This window comes from Schistocerca americana, chromosome 3 (assembly GCF_021461395.2).
Source record: "Schistocerca americana isolate TAMUIC-IGC-003095 chromosome 3, iqSchAmer2.1, whole genome shotgun sequence".
NCBI lineage: Eukaryota > Metazoa > Arthropoda > Insecta > Orthoptera > Acrididae > Schistocerca > Schistocerca americana.
This window is the reverse complement of record NC_060121.1, coordinates 676,873,988-676,894,626: the sequence shown is the minus strand read 5'-3', so window position 1 is coordinate 676,894,626 and position 20,639 is coordinate 676,873,988. Positions and strand designations below refer to the sequence as shown.

Here is a 20,639-nt window from a genome sequence, read left to right as displayed (position 1 = left end):
CCTCCTGAAGAAGATAATTTTATTATTGTGTAATAAGCCTTATCCAATAAATCTGTGTTACACAAGTGGTTCACTGATTTTTCATACTTTGCAAAATCAAATTCTTTAAAGCTGGTACAAAGGAAAATAAAATATTTTTAACAGATGCTGATAATTCATTATTGTTTCGAGTAAACTTTGCGCTTGTCCTGTGATTAAAGGCACCAACAAGGCTTTCGTTCCTCATCCAACAATCTGCTCATGCTTATGTAGACCACAACATACATTGGAATGGAAGTGTAGCTATATTATTCTCTGATTAATTGGGTCTACCTTACGTGTTGTGGATGTGTGACATTCCAGTAGTATCTAAATATTTCCATTGTCTGCAAATATCTAACTTACAGATGCTTCGAACTTGTGGAACGTTATTAAAGAGTAAAGGGAGAAAGTTAAACTTACTGTTGGACTCTAACAATTTTGCGTTTCAGACTGTCGGTTGTCAAAGCCTTACCACTTTTGACATGGCGCAGAAACGTTTGTCTGTTGCAACACTGCCACAAATTGAACATGATAGGTCTCTGGCGTACAGGATTCTAAACAACATAGGATTACTAATCGAAATTAAAAAGTTAATTCTAAAACGCTGGTAATTTCCTGTGTAATTTCATTTCCATTGATTAGAATTTGCTCATGTAATTTACTTTGTGCTGAATTGAGACATATCTGGTGGCTGCCTGTTCAGCACAGACTTAGAAATCATAACAAGGCATCAGTGCTAGCTATTCTTTTGTTTCAGTCGCAGTATATAGGAATGTCATTTGTATTTTTGAAAAAATCACCCAAACACATTATCCTCTCAAATTCTTCTGTTATTAATATTCGTTTTGGAGAAATGTAACTTCAAAAATTAACATACACTTGTATTGAAAATTTATTTAAGAAAATGGGTGTCATAAATACAGAGCAGCCAGGGTAGAACAGATATTCAAGTAATGTACGATGTTGCAAGTGCCTATAGCCACCTATCCACTGGTAGGCCTCACCGAATTTTGAGCCTGTATATCAGGTTTATAATTAGGCAGCTGTGCACAGTAACTATATGCAGTGTGTAAGAAGCTATTTCATGAAGAATTTATTATTTATAGTATGTAAGGATTAAAAATGAATTTAAGGTAAGGAAATTTAATAAAGGATGCGTCAAACATCCATAATTTGTAGATGAATCGCTATCACAGTTGCAGCTATAAACATATATTTTGTATGATACAGTTACTGATATTTTAATTCTCACTACTGCTAATGTGATCTATCATCACAGTGAAATCTTTTGAGTTAGACCTGGGTTCAAAGTCTCATGTGGTGTCTGTGTTGTTGAATTATTCAAGCAGATTTTTACTTGCCCTGAGAAGGCTGATGGGTCGCTTTCCACTTTCTACTGCAGGAAAATGTGTGCTAAATAACCTAAAATATCCAAGTCAGTCATACTTGCTGTTTACACTGTAGGAGCCGTCTTACATTCAATAGCTGTAGCTGGTCAGTGACTTTTGAAAGCTGTTGAAAAGAGATGTGAGAAATTCTTGAGTTACACAAGTAAAACATATCACTTTAAAATCTGCAAGTCAGTGATATTCAGGAAAATTTAACTTCACAAAGGCAGGAATTATTAACTTTTAAACTGACGCTGTCACCTTTGTTGTCTTCCCTGAGCACATGAGCAGCATAAAATCATATATATCTGTATATGAGCCTAAACAATCAATCCACATCAAAAGCTACAGTGTGAGTGCAGTGACACAATGGAATACGTCAGAAAGGAAGTTTATTTACGTCTAAATAAATAATCTCTACCTAACGCGATAGTTTAATTTATTATTCATTTTACAATGGTACAGATATTGCATCAAAAATTGAAGTTGCATTAGTCATAGAATTCATAGACAAAGAGATCTTGGTGAAATATGTTTAGAATTCACATATTATCGAAATGAGTAGAAAAGGAGAACATTATTTTGATAGAGATGACATCAAGAATATCTGCGCATTTTTAAGAAAACATAGTGATATCTCCCAAAATACAAATGGTAAACGCTACATCTGTAGAAAAGGTTTGTAGACAATGGATGAGGACAATATATATATATATATACATATTGATAGGAGAGTTACTGTGTTGAAAGGAAAAACCAATATTTTGCCTCTATTAGAAAAGTCATATTTACTATTTCCTATGAAGGGCTGGTATATAAATTCTTATTTATTCTGACTTATTAAAGGGCTGTACTTGGAATCCAGATGATACAATGCAGATAGATGTATTATGTTTACTTGACTATTATTTCTGTCATTTAATGATTGGCAAAAATTGTGTTAACACTGCCACTGTAAGATCCATTTTCGACCTCCTTAAAAACAAATTGGATGGGGTCATACAAATTTTGCAAACGAAGTAAAATTCAAATCGTGACGGGTTCGGCGCTCAAACGTAGCACACTATATTACTGATGTTTGTCTCAGTAAGGCAAAACGCAGGTGGGTACATTCCTATGGAAAATGGGGAAGATTTTATCAGCAAAATATACAGTCTGTTAAGTAAAGTAGTCTGTGTTTAGAAACCATAGCCAATCATTTACGTTAATCAAAAAAAATTCTTTAAATATGGTAGTAGTTACATTATTTGACAAAGGAGACGTCTCGTAGTGATTTCACTGTAACTTGTGCTATAAATATTTACGAAATGAAAATATATTCGTTCCTTATGTCTGTTAAAAATAGTATTTTTTCGGGACTTAAAAGTGTACACACAAAAATAGAATCGATGGTAAGACAGATGACAAATACTCAGCCAGAAGTGAGAGCAGGGACTATTATTCTTTGCGTCAGCGAGATGTATGATAGCGGACAAATATGTACACAATAAAAATATTGATTTCTGTTTTGGTGAAACATTTGCTTACTACAAGTTATAGTCTATGAAATATTAATGTATGTCAGGCGATGACTAATTACGTGTCGGCGCTGGCAACTGAAATAGTAAACATTCGTTTTCTGAATTGGAAGCGTAGTAAATTAGGATATCATGACAGCTACAGAGATAAACTTTACATTTATTTAAGTGTTGTGAATGTGTTAACAGACATTCGTTCAGTTTTTTATTGCATGAAATTAAAATAAAATCTTCGCCATGTCCAAACATTTGTACTGAACATTGCAGTAACATTGATGTGGAAGAAACGAACTGACTGATAATGACCTACATTAGGTATTCTATTAAATTTCTTTGTTAAAGATTTACGTTATACAGGTACAGCTATTCGAAAGTTGGTCAAGTTTCATCGCATAGATTCATTGGTACAGTGTTTCGACGTATGGTATTTCTCTTTTGATGTGACGGGCAGTAGGCACCTCAGAGGCATGTGACCTCTGAAGCATACCATGCCGAACTAGGAAAGTGCTCGTCAGCTTTGAATACCGGTCTGAAAAACTGAGCTATCGAGGCATAATCCATGACAGAAGTGAAACATCCCATACGCTAGTACGGTTCTCGTACATTACAATCTCTACAAATGTTTCCCGAGAAAAATATGGGCTATTGCTCGAACTCCGATATATCTTATTGTTTGGGTATGTCAGTAAGTTTCATGACCACTTACACTTTGCTCAGGAATGAAAAATTTACTCTGAAATAACTGCATCTAAGCCAAGCTGCTACCTGTTCCTACAGGAAGATAAGTGATTTCTTATCATTTATCGGGGTTACATGGATCAACAACAACATTTCAAGTTTCTCTTTGTCACATTCTTAAAAGTCATGGAGATGTCACTATTTTATCAACTCTATGGACGCTACACAAAGGGTACATCAAGTTCCACATTGCAAAACAAAATTCTGCGGCTGTTATTGAGATTTATAGTTCATTCTCATGAATGAGATTCAACGCAAACGAAGTTCTTATGTAACACAGTAATAACTGTAAAACGATCCATGTTCTCGTTCTCTTCACAGCGATGAAAGAGTAACAGGTGAAGATCTTGGTGTCCCTCTGGACTGTCTCACGGTATTCTCTCGTGGTTGTCGGCAGCCTGCAGCCGTCACACTTACCAGGTCAGGTAATACTCTCAGTGGGGCAGGCTGCTGACCCGACCACGTGTTCGGCCCGGCAGAGCACGTTGCTCGCCAGACTAGGTAACAGGCCAGTGCAGCAGGCGGCTCACCGAATGAGACGGTAGGCCCAGTAGAGCATGATGCTCACCACACTAGGTAGTAGGCCCAGTACAGCAGATTGAAGCAGGCGAAGGCCAGTGGGAAGCAGAGCCGCGACATTTCGTCGATGCGACGGGCCCGCAGCTTGTGTCGCGGGAAGGCGGCTATCGCCGGAGGGCAGCCACCCTTCTGCGGACACACCAGGTTTCTCTTAGTTTACATGTTGGGATGTCGGCCGCAACAGAGTGGCAACTGCACGAAAACCGCCTTGAAAACCTCCAGAAACATCCATGTGGCCATAAGAGTACCAAAGTTTCATAGAGCAACACTTTTTCGCCAAATACATACACTATAAAATCAAAAGTATTACTAGACAGTAATATCTATTGATGGCTTGAATACTGTTGGCGAGACTTTAAATGCGGTATCTGGGCTTTTGTGGAGGAATGGAACGCCATTCTTCTTTAAGAGCAGACACCCGACTAGGCAGTAGTGATGGAGACCGCGCCAGGAGCGAAGTTGACGGTCTTTCGCTTCCTAGGGTTTTCCATTCCGTTCAGACCGATCCTTGGGGCAGGCAAGTTCCTTTCACGAATGTTATTGTCCACGGATCATGGGCGCACGGATGCTGCTCCACGACAGGGTACTTTGTCATACTGATGAAGTCACAGGCTGCGAAATGTTCCTCTGTGATACGAAGTATGCAATGCTGCAAAGTATGTTCATATTTTTACGCATTTAGCGTTATCTTAAGAGCAATTAAGGGACCACATTCTATCATCGAAAACCGCAGCCATACCCTAACAGCACCTCGTTTGTATTCAACTGTTGAAGCTATACGTGAAGGCAGGTAATGTTCTCCACGCTTCCACCGCAACCAAACCTTCCCAAGAGATTGGCACAGGGTAAAACATTATTACTCACTTTAAGTGAATGTCCAGTTGCATCGCTCTTTATATCACTGCAAGCGTCGCTTAACACTGACTGTGGAAACATGTGCTTTATGGAGCTTTTCGATCATTGTACCTCATTTTTTTTTACTCTGTACGGGAATCATGGTGCTGGTTGGGCTTTTGTAAAATGCACGAGTATTTCCTTCCCCTGATTTCATACGATTTATCATAATCTCCATCCACAATGCTCGGTTCTCCTAATTTGAAGGTTTAGAAGGTTAGAAATTTCCCTGGTGGATTAAACACTCGAGTGATATCCACGTTTAGAAATCAGTGTCATCTCCTGACCGACACATTTTGCTGTCACTGCGTCCCTACAGGCAACAGAGTAGACTAGCATTCATCAATCGCATTAAACATTATCCGGGCTCCAGCTGGGTAACATTGTGAGAGAAATAATCTCTCTTCACTTTTAAAGTACCCCCACTGACATGGTGTCACTACTAGTTCCGAACGTTGTGAAACTGTAGGAAGATGATACTTTTGAAAGTTATGGAAACTTAGTGGATGTGGATAGTACCTTTAGAGTTCACGACGAATGTGTCATTAGCCAGTAAGAAATGTTTAACGGTTATCTACTGGGTTGTACACAGCTGTTGACAGCAATCTCTGAAAATATATAAATGAGGAAAAGCTATTTCTGTCCCACCTAGATATTTAAAGATGTTTCTACAGAGTTAGAGTCCCTCATTTAGACTGAAATCGAATATACATTTGGGGACTGTTATTAATAATTCAGCGACCCTGTAAAGTAAAGATTTAACAGAAATACTTTTACCTGTAGTCTCTGGGTTCTATTTTATTTATTTTTTTATGTATTTATTTATTGTTCCGTGGGACCACATTTAGGAGAAGTCTCCATGGTCATGGAACGAGTCAATACATGAAATTATAACACGATTGTAGAAACAGATAAAATGAAATATAAGAAACATATTCAGGCGACAAGTCGTTAGTTTAAATAAAGAAAATCAAGAATGTAACACTGGAATTTGCTTAATTTTTTAGCTCTTCCAGGAGCTCCTCGACAGAATAGAAGGAATGAGCCATGAGGAAACTCTTCAGTTTAGACTTAAAAGTGTTTGGACTACTGCTAAGATTTTTGAGTTCTTGTGGTAGCTTATTGAAAATGGATGCAGCAGAATACTGCACTCCTTTCTGCACAAGAGTCAAGGAAGTGCATTCTACATGCAGATTTGATTTCTGCCTAGTATTAACTGAGTGAAAGCTGCTAACTCTTGGGAATAAGCTAATATTGCTAACAACAAACGACATTAAAGAAAATACATACTGTGAGGGCAATGTCAAAATTCCCAGACTATTGAATAGGGGTCGACAAGAGGTTTTCGAACATACACCATACATAGCTCGAACAGCCCGTTTTTGAGCGAAAAATACCCTTTTTGAATCAGAAGAATTACCCCAAAAAATAATACCATATGACATAAGCGTATGAAAATATGCGAAGTATACTACTTTTCGTGTTGAAATGTCACTTATTTCAGATACTGTTCTAATGGTAAATAGCGGCATTTAGTTTCTGAACAAGATCCTGAACATGGGCTTTCCACAACAGCTTACTATCTATCTGTACGCCTAGGAACTTGAACTGTTCCGTCTCGCTTATAACATGCCCATTCTGTCTGATTAAAATGTCAGTTCTTGTTGAATTGTGGGTTAGAAACTGTAAAAACTGAGTCTTACTGTGATTTAGCATCAAATTATTTTCCACAAGCCACAAACTTATATCATGAACTACATTATTTGATAATGTTTCAATATTACACACAAGATCCTTCACTACCAAGGTGGTGTCATCAGCAAACAGAAATATTTTTGAATCACCTGTAATACTAGAAGGCATATCATTTACATAAATAAGAAACAGCAGTGGCCCCAGCACCGACCCTTGGGGAACGCCCCATTTAACAGTGCCCCATTGGGACTGAACATCATTACCACTCTCAATATTGCGGAGGATTACCTTCTGCTTTCTGTTCTTAAAGTAGGAGGCGAACCAATTGTAAGCTACTTCCCTTACTCCATAATGTTCCAACTTCTGCAGTAATATTTTGTGGTCAACACAGTCAAAAGCCTTCGTTAAATCAAAGAAAACACCTAACGTTCGCAACCTTTTATTTAATCCGTCCAAAACCTCACAGAGAAAAGAGACTATAGCATTTTCAGTTGTTAAGCCATTTCTAAAACCAAACTGTACATTTGACAGCAAATTATGTGAATTTAAATGCTGCAGTAACCTTGTATATACAACCCTCTCGATAACTTTAGCAAACACCGATGGCATAGAAATAGGTCTATAATTGTCAACATTATCCCTGTCTCCCTTGTTATAAAGTGGCTTCACTACCGAGTACTTTAATCGGTCAGGAAACCGACCACTCCTAAAGGAAAAGTTACAGATATGGCTAAGTACTGAGCTAACATACGTGGAACAATACTTCAGTTGGTTGGTTGTTTCGGGGAAGGAGACCAGACGGCGAGGTCATCGGTCTCATCGGATTAGGGAAGGACGGGGAAGGAAGTCGGCCGTGCCCTTTGAAAGGAACCATCCCGGCATTTGCCTGGAGCGATTTAGGGAAATCACGGAAAACCTAAATCAGGATGGCCGGACGCGGGATTGAACCGTCGTCCTCCCGAATGCGAGTCCAGTGTCTAACCACTGCGCCACCTCGCTCGGTACTTCAGTATTCTGCTAGATACCCCGTCATATCCATGAGAGTTCTTGGTCTTTAGTGATTTAATTATTAACTCAATCTCCCTCTTGTCAGTATCATGGAGGAGCATTTCAGGTAACAGTCTCGGAACACTTTTTTCTAAGAGCGCTATATGATTCCCTGTTGGGACTAGGTTTCTATTTAGTTCACCTGCTATATTCAGAAAGTGATTATTAAGTACTGTACATATATGCGACTTATCAGTAACACGGACATCCCCACTACGCACTGATTCTATATTCTCGACCTGTCTCTGCAGACCAGCCACTTCCTTTACGACTGACCATATGGTTTTAATTTTATCCTGAGACTTAGCTATTCTATCTGCATACCACATACTTTTTGCCTTCCTAATAACTTACAGTACTGTTTGTAATGGGCTGCTGCATTTAGATTTTGACTGTTTCTAACGTTTTGATATAATTGCCACTTTGTTCTACAAGATATTCTTATCCCTTTAGTCAGCCACCCAGGCTGCCTGTTTGTGCTAGTACCCTGTTTTGAACGTTCTAACGGAAAGCAACTTTCAAAGAGCACGAGAAAAGTCTTGAGGAAAGCATTATATTTATCGTCTACTGTATCAGCACTATACACATCTTGCCACTCTTGTTCCTTGATAAGGTTTACAAAAGTCTGTACAGCAACTGGATCAGCTTTCCTAAAAAGTTGGTAACTATATTTAACATGTGTTGCAGCACAAAAATCTTTTAGACTTAAAATTTGTGCATCATGATCTGAAAGGCCATTCACCTTTTTGCTAACAGAATGCCCTTCTAATAATGACGAATGAACAAAAATATTGTCTATGGTTGTTCTACTGTTCCCTTGCACTCTCGTTGGAAAGAATACGGTTAGCCTTAGATTATATGAATTAAGGAGGTCTACCAGCATCCTTTTCCTTGCACAATCACTTATACAATTAATATTGAAGTCACCACATATAACTAACTTTTTGTATTTCCTATAAAGTGAACCAAGAACCTCCTCTAGCTTTAGCAAAAATGTTGTGAAATCGGAGTCTGGGGATCTATAAATAACAACAGTAAGAAGTTTAGCTCCACTAAATTTAACCACACCTGCACAACATTCAAACACGTTTTCAGTGCAGTACTTTGAAACATCAACTGACTCAAATGGGATACCGTTTTTCACATACATGGCTACTCCCCCACACCGCAAAGAGCTCCTAGAAAAGCTGCCAGCCAACCTGTATCCTGGTAAAGGAAGCCTCTGAATTATCTCCTTATTTAAGAAGTGTTCAGATATACCAATAATTTCAGAGTCAACATCTATAAGCAGTTCACTAACTTTATCTCTAATACCTTGTATATTTTGATGAAATATACTAATTTCCTCATTAATCGGATACCCAAGCTTTGTAGAAAGTGGTTTCTTTGTTAGAGAGACTTCCCTTAAGCAGGAATACCTATAAGCTGACTTCAATCTAAAAAAGGTACAGCTCTAACACCCACAACTACCGGAATTTTCCCATGAGTGGTCCCACCACCCCCACCTATGCTGTCACCTGTAAGTTTTGCCAACCTCCCCTTCCCATACCTGTTGAGGTGCAGGCCATGTCTAGTGAAACCCGTCCTACTGATAGACCCCACCGACACCACTGAAATGTGACTCATGCCTTCTGTCATCAGCGCACCCCCAAGTCTCATGTTATTACGCCTGACGGCTGTATTAAGATGAGGCCGATCGTGACGCTGAAACAGTTCCACGAAATGCACATTCGTGTTGCCAGTCTGAGTGGCTATCTTTACCAGGTCACCATCTATGTCATACTCCCCATCCCTATCAATACTATTACCAGCCCCACCCACAATCACTACTTGATCCTCTTTAGTAAAATCCCTACATAACCCCCCTATGTTAAAAGTCACCTGAGCCAATCCTGCATTAGGCTTCACAATGCTGGTGACCTGGTACTCACTCCCCACAAAACCAGTCTCCAACTTCCAAAAATAACTTACGAGTATAATTTTGGTTGATTATTTTCCGTGATTCTTTAGTGTCTTATTCACACCAGCCCCTACGGGCCGAAATAGTGTCTTTTCCCGAGAGTACATCAAATGGTTCAAATGGCTCTGAGCACTATGGGACTCAACTGCTGTGGTCATAAGTCCCCTAGAACTTAGAACTACTTAAACCTAACTAACCTAAGGATATCACACACATCCATGCCCGAGGCAGGATTCGAACCTGCGACCGTAGCGGTCGTGCAGTTCCAGACTGTAGCGCCTTTAACCGCTCGGTCACTCCGGCCAGCGAGAGTACATCAACTGATAAAGCATGTGTGTTCAATGTTCGGTTGAATCTGCTACTTGTATATTAGATATACTGAAACACCTACACCCACACACAAACAATTGCCCTCGTCAGGCGATGCACATATGTGCACTGAGAGACACAAGCAATATGTATTTTAGCAGTTTTCTATTACAACTGTTTGAATTAAAAGAAGTAACAGAATAAAAATAAACAACCTGGACGACATAGAAGTTGTTATAGAATGATTTCTCGTTGACAATGGCTCATTTTATTTTCTGATAAAATATAAAAATATCCTCCGAATTACTGTCGGAAGCAGATCATCTAACGTTTTTTGGTTGCACAGCCAAACAGCTCTCTGTGTCTATCACTTCCTATGCTTATAATTTTTCATAGCCTTGAGGGTGTGGTGCTGACGGTCTCGTTGCAGTGCTAACACATGTTCCCGTCAGATCGCCGAATTTAAGTACTATCGGGCTGGGCTAGCACTTGGATGGGATACCATCCGGCTGCTGAGCGCTGTCGGCAAGCGGGTGCACTCAGCCCTTGTTTGGCAAACTGAGGAGCTACTTGACTGAGAAGTAGCGGCTCCGGTCTCCTAAACTGACATACGGCCGGGAGAGCGGTGTGCTGATCACATGCCCCTCCATATGCGCATCTAGTGGCGCCTGTGGGCTGAGGATGACACGGCGACCGGTCCGTACCGTTGGACCTTTATGGCCTGTTCTGGCGGAGTTTAGTTTTAGCTTTTGTGAGTGTGATGACAGCTAATTAAGAGAAATAAAGGCAAGAAGTACGTGTGATAGCAGGAATTTTAAATTTAAATTCAAATCTTTCAAAATCCCCATTACGGTCGGAGGAAGGCAATGGCAAACCACCTCCACTAGGACCTTGCCTGGTACAGCGGTGCGGGTCTCCCGCATCATCCGCTACGCTCCTCGGAGTATGGGACCTCATCATCATCATCATCTTTCAAAAATAGCAACAAAGAGGAATTTCACTACCTATGTGTACATAAACAAGCATAAAAATACTTTATTCTGTTAATGTAAAGCTAGAATTATGTTATGTATTGTATACCATAAACCAGTTTGAATCTGAAAGCGCCACCAGCATTAAGAACACGTTGTAAAAGGCAGGACACAAAAATAATGGCATATGGAAGGATCTGAAACGACCCAGCCCTAGACCTGTTGGCTGAAAGATAAGAACTATCCGATGACGGAGTGTGTTCTATGTCAATTCACTTACTGAGACATAAAACTGGCGAACATTTGGAAAGCCAAATTTTCTAACAACATACTGCATACAGACTAGAAAATGTCCCGCATACTAAATAAGGACGTGTATTTCGTACGTTTTGAGCATCAGGGGTGTTAATGAATAACAACGTGTTTTACTCATATAGTGCGTATGGTCTTAATAGACTTCAGTACAATAGTTATATCACTTCAAAACATTCCGCTGAGCAACGGGAATTTCCACAAAAATAAAAACTTCTGGTATCAACGGTAGCATAAATGTTATATTCAGTTGCAATAATGCTTAGCAATTGGTAGTATAATTTTAGTGCCTATCCGACACAGAAGTGTCATTTAATCGCCGTTTAAAATGATGCTTATGACGAGGCAGTTGGAAACTATATGTAGTGACGAGTAAAATTAATGACGTTGCCATAAACATCAGTTTCTTAGTGATAAAAGAAAAACAAACAGCAATGAAGCAAGCATAGGTAAGGCTGGTATCATCAATTGGTATGAAAATAGCTACTAATTTGCTCTAAAAAAAGAGCCCTATACTGTTAAATGACAGTAGATGACAAGAAGGGACTCACTCGAACACTCGTGAACCAGTTATGTAACCGTGTCAGAAAGGGAGGAGAAACAGAAAGCTGGTTTTAGCAGAGCACAGACCTATATTACAGGACCGGGAAAAGACGTTTAAAATTGTGTTTCTCATCAATGAGCTCTTACAGATGGAGAATATGCTCAGACGGGACATGGATGGAAAAAGAATTCGGCTTTGCCCTTTACAAACAACTCGGTTGGGCAATCTAAATTTGGACGACCTGACGCAGATGTGAAACTTGCAGTCTCCGGAAAAGAGCTCAATGAGTTAATTACTGTGCCACCTGCCTCCGTGTAGAGACATAAGTTAAAAAGGCTACGATTGATAGCTTTAAAACTTCGACTTGTAGTTTACGTGTAGAATATATGTCACTGCTCCCAAATGTATTGCGGATGACATACAAGAATCCAGGAAGCCAGGCCAGGAACGTCTGAAAATTTCGAAGTTTACAGAAACAGATGTGCTCGTTACAGTGAACGTCTCTATATGACAGACTACACAATAAGACTCTGATAACATTAGGAGTCATGGCTTCTTAATCCTTGTTGGAGAGGCCGCACAGTGTGTTGGAGTCGTCTGTACAAGGCGATGACTCGGGTCTGTTGCAGAAAATGGACCTCTTGTAGTCGGTGTATACAGGGTGTTAAGAGGTATCAGTGCAGATATTGTGATCATTGGTACCTTAATATGTATCCGCTTCAGGGTGTTATCTGTTTTTTCTCTGAGTTTTATAATCTTCCCGCAAACGCTTCACGTAATTTACTACCTGATGTTTTCTACACGGCCCTAACGGCACTACTAAGTAGCGTACGCCTGTCAATAAAGACCCCCCGTTTTGCAGCCATGAATCCAAGTTTCAACACCGGATATGCTGCGCAATTGAAAATACGCATTAACGGATTGCTCTTGCGTCATGTAGATCCCCCGTTTTGCATCCATGAATCCAAGTTTCAACACCGGATCTGCTGCGCAATTGAAAATACGCATTAACGGCTTGCTCTTGCGTCATGTACTTGGCGGCACTAAATAACTTAAAATGTATTATCCTAATGGCTGTAATTATTAGTCTCCAAGTGAAGTAAATACTAATGTAGTATTGTTATGTACACTGTCCTCAGTCAGCAATAAAAATACCTGGACTTACCCGCTTAACACCCTGTATACAGTGGTGAACCGCTGTTTAACTCTTGGATATCTGGAGCGCTTTGTGGAATACGGGTTCCAAATGTTAAATTCCCACCCATAATGTTTTAATTCCTCATGTTTGTGGAAATACAATGTTCTCAAATATCAGGATCTCTCTCCAACACTCACTTCCTGTGCAGAAAGAAGTTTCTTTGTTCTGTAGTCGTAACCAACGTCACGGTTTGTAGAAATTCCACATTGTGGGTGATATCAAAATCCACATGTACTCTGCCGAATGTTGGATTGTTCGCTTAACTCAGTGCTAATAAACTGTACGAATATATTGCTTAGTAGGCAACGTTACAGTGATGTGGTCCGGTAACAACGTAGGAAATAGCTTTAGGCACCTCAAAGGATTACAGAGAAGAGGAAGAACCCAATGCATACCGTTACAATACAAACATCTGTTAAGGCTCTGCTGCTGAGAAAGTCTTCACTAAGGTAAGCTGTCACTTACGAGCTGCAAACAGTGCTGAAAGTGTAAAAGGTGTAATAGGAAACTTATCCGTATCTGCAGTAGCACTATGTTTTCATGATTTTTTTTCGCTCAGTGTATATTTCCACGGTATTGGACAGTAAAACTGTTGTTATCGATACTGAATACTATAACATTATTGGAAAATGTACTAAAATAATTGAATTAAGTGGCCTAAATGTACACATACTTTAGATATTTCTAATGGAACTTAACAATTCAGCAACTAACAGTACCTAGTGATATGTAAGTTCTCGAAGGTTTACAATCTACCAGGTGTAAAAGTACATTCGATAATTGTAACTGGAGTGCTGCAGTATTACTGAGCCATTGCTGATGTCTTGGTCATATGGGTTACGCAAAATTACTTTCTCCCTTCATGCAGTAGTTCATCGTAGGCCGATGGAGAAACGACGTTTTACAAACGCCTGGAAACACACGTAGATTATCCCTGTTTTCAAGGAAGTTACTCTCACAGATGCACATGAATATAATCTTATTATAGAAATATGGAAGAAGTTTCATGCTGGTTCGATATTACGTACAAATTACCATAGTTTGCGCTATCGGCAATGTTGTGAAACTCAATTCTAAGTCAGAGGTTTGCGGTTGCTTGCTTCCAAAAATGGAAATGTCCTTTAGGGATGGCAGATGTCATGTCGAGATTAATTGGGAGAACCGTAATGAAATGGAATTCATGGTCAAATGAAGTGTGTTCCAAACCTTTGTTCGATCGACCGTTACTCCTCAGTCTGAGATGCTTACCAGGTATAATTAATAGAAGAAAAATAAAAATTCCGCACAGTTCGGGATATGGATTAATGTAAAGTGCAATAATGCAATAACAGGTTTGTCCGCTTTCCACAAACTGTAACTATTACAAAAGTTTCCTGGTTGAATTAATTCGGCCTGTACATTTCTACATCACTTTTCAGGGATATGGACCGAACTTGAAAACAAACCAGTGATAAATTAATAAAAAACTAGATGTGCAGCCTTAAACGTTTCTAGATCTGTGCAAATTAACATGTGGTGTACAGAGAGCACAAGACAGATTGTTTCCTTATTTAATACTCGCACTTAGAAGGGGATTATTATACCAACAGTTTTATTTGTTATGGCAGACGATACAGTGATCTTAATCATGAGAGGCATTTGAATCAGTACCTGATTAAACCAGTTACAGCTATGGTTTTTTTTTTTGATTATCTGTGATGAAGAAAGAAACACAAACATATTTGGCTTGGTCCACATCGTGTTTGGCACAGACGGAGCACAAGCTTCATCAGAAAAAAGTATTGAGAAGGAAAGAAATTATTCTCAGAATTTTCTAGGAACTAAATATTAATGGCTGAATAGGCCTTAGAATTCCACTCATCCCCCAGTACTACTTCATTGCCTTAATAAGTATGTGACACTGCCCGAGAAGAAGTGACCTTTAGTTCAGTTAGAAAAGTTAGGAACAATGAGTTGTCATTACTGTTAGTTATCTTTATGTCTGAGATGCAGGCACAAGTTTGCATTGCAGGTACATGTGATACGTGATGCAGCAGCTATCAGACTACCTGCTGTAAGATTAGGCGCACACGATGCAATTAAAAACATTCGATAATTGCAACTGGAGCGCTGCAGCATTACATGTGATACGTGATGCAGCAGCTATCAGAATATCTGCTGTAAGATTAGGCGCACACGATGCAATTAAGAACATTCGATAATTGTAACTGGAGTGCTGCAGTATTACATGTGATACGTGATGCGGCAGCTATCAGAATATCTGCTGTAAGATTAGGCGCACACGATACAATTAAGAACGACTACCAGCAGCACTTGATCGTACATTTTTTCTCATAAGTTGGTAACATGCATGCATTCACATGTACCTTTCGCTCAAAAACTGGATAAAGCGAAGAGAGGTAATCTTTGTTATCGGAGAAACTGATTCACTACTGATAAATGGGGCTGCTGTCTGAGATGTTAATCATCACAACTTCAAGTATTTAGATAATACCTACTTGGCTATTAAAATCATCTACGAATGCAATCATCAGCAGTCTCATAGAAACGTGTTCACTCTGTGTGCAGAAGCAATTCACAAATGTCAAAGAATCTCCCAGGTAAGATTTTTTCTCAGGAAATTGAAAGGCTTGTCACATCTGTGCTGTATCTTTAAAGAGAAAAACGTTTCTTCAGCATCTGACAGTGGAAACAATGCAGGCTTTCTTATTTTCTCGTTACCTACATAGTCCAATAAATTTAAAGAACTTATTCGACGAACAAGCTAACCACGGGAGTACAAAATCAAATTGCTCTAAGCACTATGGGACTTAACATCTAAAGACATAAATCCCCTAGACTTAGAACTACTTGAACCTAACAAACCTAAGGACATTACACGCATCCATGCCCGAGGCAGGATTCGAACCTGCGACCGTAGCAGCAGCGCGGTTCCGGACTGAAGAGCCTAGAACTGCTCGGCCACAGCGGCCGGCTAACCGCGAGAGTGTTTCTAGGTCACAGACATTCTTATTCATATGGTTCCTGCATATTAAAGCTATGTGGTAGTCAGCAGCTCGAGAAAGATTTTTGAGGCGTTTTATGTTAAAAGTATTGAAGTCATGAAGGTTTTATTTTCTCCCCTCAACATTAACACTTAGATGGTGGGAAATTAGTAATTGATAGGAATTTTCGCTTTTTCTTTTGTCACAGCTACATTCATTTTATGCAGAGTTCAAATATGGACAACTATATTGCCTTTTAGTAACTGATAAAACAATTACTGTACACCAAAGTGGACAGTATCAGTTCCTAATTACACTGTTTCAGAAAACTGCACCAAAGTTAATCCATGAGAACTCTACGTAATGTTTACTTCAGTAGTCACTTGTTGTGGGGTAACACAATTTGCAGACACTTGAATATAACTCTGTAACATAACTTTTGTGTTTTACACTTTCACAGAAAATTTATTGTTCCCTAAAGAAAATTTTATACTTGATTGTTCAGTACCGTGAATTCATCGTGATAAATAAATTTTAAGTCTGTGCATCCAATAAATTGTACATACTGTGGTAGTTGTAGGCTAGGAGTGCCAATGTTGTGCTCGTGTACCGTGCAAGAACGTGCTGATGGCTGTGTTTCAAGTGAAGAGTGATATCAGCTTTAAACCTCACGCAGTACACTCGCGCTCGGCCGGCAGTGTCGTCGCTGAAGACATAGGAGACCTCATCCCGGTCGTCCCCAGCCCGCAGCGGCGAGGTCTCGTGGAAATGTCCCAGTCTGCCGCCGACCGTTGCCAGCTCCAAGTAGTCGTCTTCCTGTATTAGAATTGGTCGCTTGATGAAAACTCGGACGTGGAGGGAAATGTATGCAGCCTTCTAGATTGTCTCCAGACTCAAAAAACTTTGTGCAGTTTAGAAGAAACCTACAGAGAAGGCCGACAACATGGGGTTTCCAGGGCGTAGAGGAAGGAAGTGGTTTGTCATGTAAATAATGAGCTATTTCATTTTACAAATTCTATCTTGGGCAAAAGTTAGAGATTTCAAACGAACTTGCTCATGTTCAGATGATTCGACGAGGGTGAAGAGACTTATTGACAGCGAAATGCGGATTGTCAGTGCTCCAAAAGCGTGAATTTTACTTATTGATGGCCCCATCCAAACGAAAGAGGCCGACAAAAACAAGGCGCGTGCTCATGCTCATAATACTTCCACCAGGCCCCGCGGCCAACAGTGCAGTTCGAACGCTCTAACACAGACGTTATGAAGATTTTACTTCATGTAGTTCAATAACTGTCATCCAGTATAATTGTCATCGTTCTGTAATCCCTTAGAGGAAACAAATCTACTGACTGCTGACATTCTTAAGCTCATTCATTTTTTCATTACATCGATCCGTCGTCTCTCTTCCAGTGTCCTATTCGTATCGCCAGTACATATCTACTACACTCAGCACCATCGGCTAAAAAATAATTTTTGTATCATGATCAAACCTTGCCGATTTTAAGTGTATTCCAATAGAAACCCTTTAGCCAATGCTGTTTTTACCACAGGGTACAGCGCCGTAGGAGCAACTTTTTAGTATATGTGGAAGTAAATTCGATACCATCTAGTTCAATCGACTGCATCTAAGCTCGGGTCGTTATGTGCAAACTACAGTTTCTCAACACCAATCAGGTTTGTCAGTAAGCCTCAATGTGTCATTTGAAATTTGGAAAATCTGTACTTTACTACTACAGGGGTAAGAAGAGTTATCAGAAATGCCAGTTTCCCGTCGCGTTGTTATACACCAGAGCCATTTCATCCGAACATTTACCAGTTGTTGTGAGACAAAAAACATTGAAAATGTGACTAGTGGTGGCCACCCGCAGTCAGAAACACTACCTGACCGCTGGTGTCCAGAAATTGTGACCCGTACGCCTTGCGAGAAAAATACAACCAATCTGCAGGTTGCGTCATGAAGACACTTGTAAAATTTGTGTCAACACCCATGATACGAAATTACGCCTATACTAACGATGTGACAGGAGTGGTCCAATATGTACAGTACAGTGGGTGGGACGAGGAGGCGGGCAAGGGAACTTTCGAATGGAACTTTAAGGACCTCTTCATCGACGAAGTCAACATTTGTTTCACACCTAATAACGTGGTAAAAGGGCGAAAATGTAGTCATATACCAATGCGCTGCTCAGACATGGAGGCACATTGTTCAGAAAGCAGATAGGTTACTTACATTTTGGGCCAGTGTAATGTGGCTATTTCAGACGGCACCCATCACTGACCAGGACAGCCTGAGAGCTATGCAGCGGTATCAAGGTACACATTATTCCAGGTATCAATCCAATCGAAACCACAACGATATTTGTCGTCAAGTACTCGGTTGAGGAGGATGGAAGCCAGTTGAGTCTTTCAGTGTGACGACCAAGAAATGCTTCACGCACATGAAAGACGCTCAGATCTGTCTTCGAATAGTTGTAAAGGCTTCACCAATAGCGTTACCACGACTGCAGGCAGCACGCCAAAGAAGTGTCAGTTTACAATGCGTGGGGTGTGCCAGTGCGTGTGACTGATGAACTCCACCCAGCAGCAGGCTAGGAAAGCAACGGCTAGCTGCTCTTGTCGGTGGACAGCGCGACAGGGAGGACGGTTGGGGGTGAGGAAATCGCCATTGAGTATTACTTAATGTTATATTTTTATTTCACAGTAATTTTGGTTTAATTTAACAGTAAAGTTATTTCGTTACTTTCAGTAGGCATATTATTTCATGAACATCCTACAATGTCGTAACCAGTATATTTTTAGAGACCCATCTTGATCACATAAACTGTACATTTCACAATTACCTGTTTCTGCTAGTTGTTACCTTGAGATCCGTTACAAATAGAAAAACAGTGGTATAACCAACTAACTTGAGTTAGCAGAAGCGAAAACTGCAACGTGCCTAGTCATAATAAGAAAAATATAAATTATTAACATGATTAACCGCCATGCGTAGCTGCCATACTTACCATAAGAGTATTCTGACGAAGTTATCGACATCAAAATCTATGTATCTAGGTACATAGTAAATATTATTACTGTCCTGAATATGTGCAGGAATAAAAATGACTGAGGCCAGTAAAGGGTACCGATGCTAAGGCACGTGGGCAATCAGTGTCGTGAAAACGGTAGTTAAGACAAAGTATTCGTTGTCGTTGATTAAAATTACTTCAGTTGCCAAAATAATTATCTGACAATAAAGCATCACCTCTCATAATATTTGTGGAAATAAAATCCGTACTTAAAATCCACATAAAAGGTGTAAAAAGTAATAAAAGGACGCTTCTATACTGGCAAAGTAATTAACACACTGTTCCGTAAGAGTCAGAAGAAAAAGGTTAAAAGAAACAAAACATTCCTAAATCGAAAACTTTCAGGTCTTCATTTTCAAGCTTTTCATGACAGTTGATGTTTTATTGTCAAATACGTATATAGCCATAATCAATAGTCATCAATTAATGACTAAGCATACTGCATTTTAACTAACGAATTTACGATATTGTTTACCTGTGTACTCTGTCATTAGTGTCCTCTGCTGGACTTAGTTATTTGTGAAAATATTGGATGTATTCAGTCTATCAACAGCACTTACTATGTACCTATATACATAGGTTTTGATGTTCATACCTACGTTAGAATATTTTTATGGTATGTGTGGCAGATATCGACGGCTGTTAATCATGTAAATAATTTTTATTTTTCTTACCCATCACTTGGCTTGTTGTAGATTTCGCTTCGGTTAACTGAACTTACTTGGTTACACCACTGTTTTTCTATTTGTAACAGATGACAATGCCCGGAACCGGTAAGTTTGAATTGAATAACTTACGTGATGAAAAAGGACCTGCACGAATAAAGTGCCGTAACATGATGGCTGACTCATCTACAGACTTTGTGCCTTCAGTTTTGAATCGGGTTGAATCTTTGGATATAAACAGAAGCTGCTTGAAACGAATTTGTGAAATGCTCTTGTGACTGTGTCGTACAAAAAAAAAAAAAAATAAAGAAATAAATAAATAAAATAAAAAATAAAATAAATCAGCAGCTATCTTGCAGGCTCTAATATCCGTCAATGTGCACAGATTTGTCATTTATTGCTGCTTTTGATTCCAGGTTTATTATTTCTGGATGATTTACAATAAACCGACAGCCTCCAACTTGTATTATTAAATATTTTCCAGCGACTTCGTTTCTATCTCATTTCTTCTAGTACCTCACTACTCCGTACTTCGTCTGTCCACACAAATTTTGACATCCATCATCTTATAAACCCTTCCGGATTCTTGATTTTCGAATTCCCTACTGTTCATGTTTATCTTTAGTAGAATTGTGATACTGACATTAACCATTCTGATTTTGTAAATAAATATCAAGTCTTTTGTAGAACAGTGATGAACCACGGATATGGCCCTCGGTTGCGTGCCTCAGCGATACAGATAGCCGTAC

At 39.5% G+C, this 20,639-nt stretch overlaps 1 protein-coding gene across 1 annotated transcript in view; it reads right to left on the bottom strand.

Moving 5' to 3' along the window:
• Positions 1-1,956: 1,956 nt before the first annotated feature.
• LOC124606310 (glycine receptor subunit alpha-2-like) overlaps positions 1,957-20,639 on the bottom strand; it is a 629,777-nt gene continuing 611,094 nt past the window's right edge. Inside the window, exons 11-12 of the mRNA XM_047138291.1 lie at positions 16,830-16,973; positions 1,957-4,372 (exon numbers count right to left, since the gene is read on the bottom strand). Of these exons, the coding sequence (XP_046994247.1) occupies positions 4,229-4,372; positions 16,830-16,973 (288 nt within the window). The 3' untranslated portion in view covers positions 1,957-4,228. The remainder of the gene's footprint in view (positions 4,373-16,829; positions 16,974-20,639) is intronic.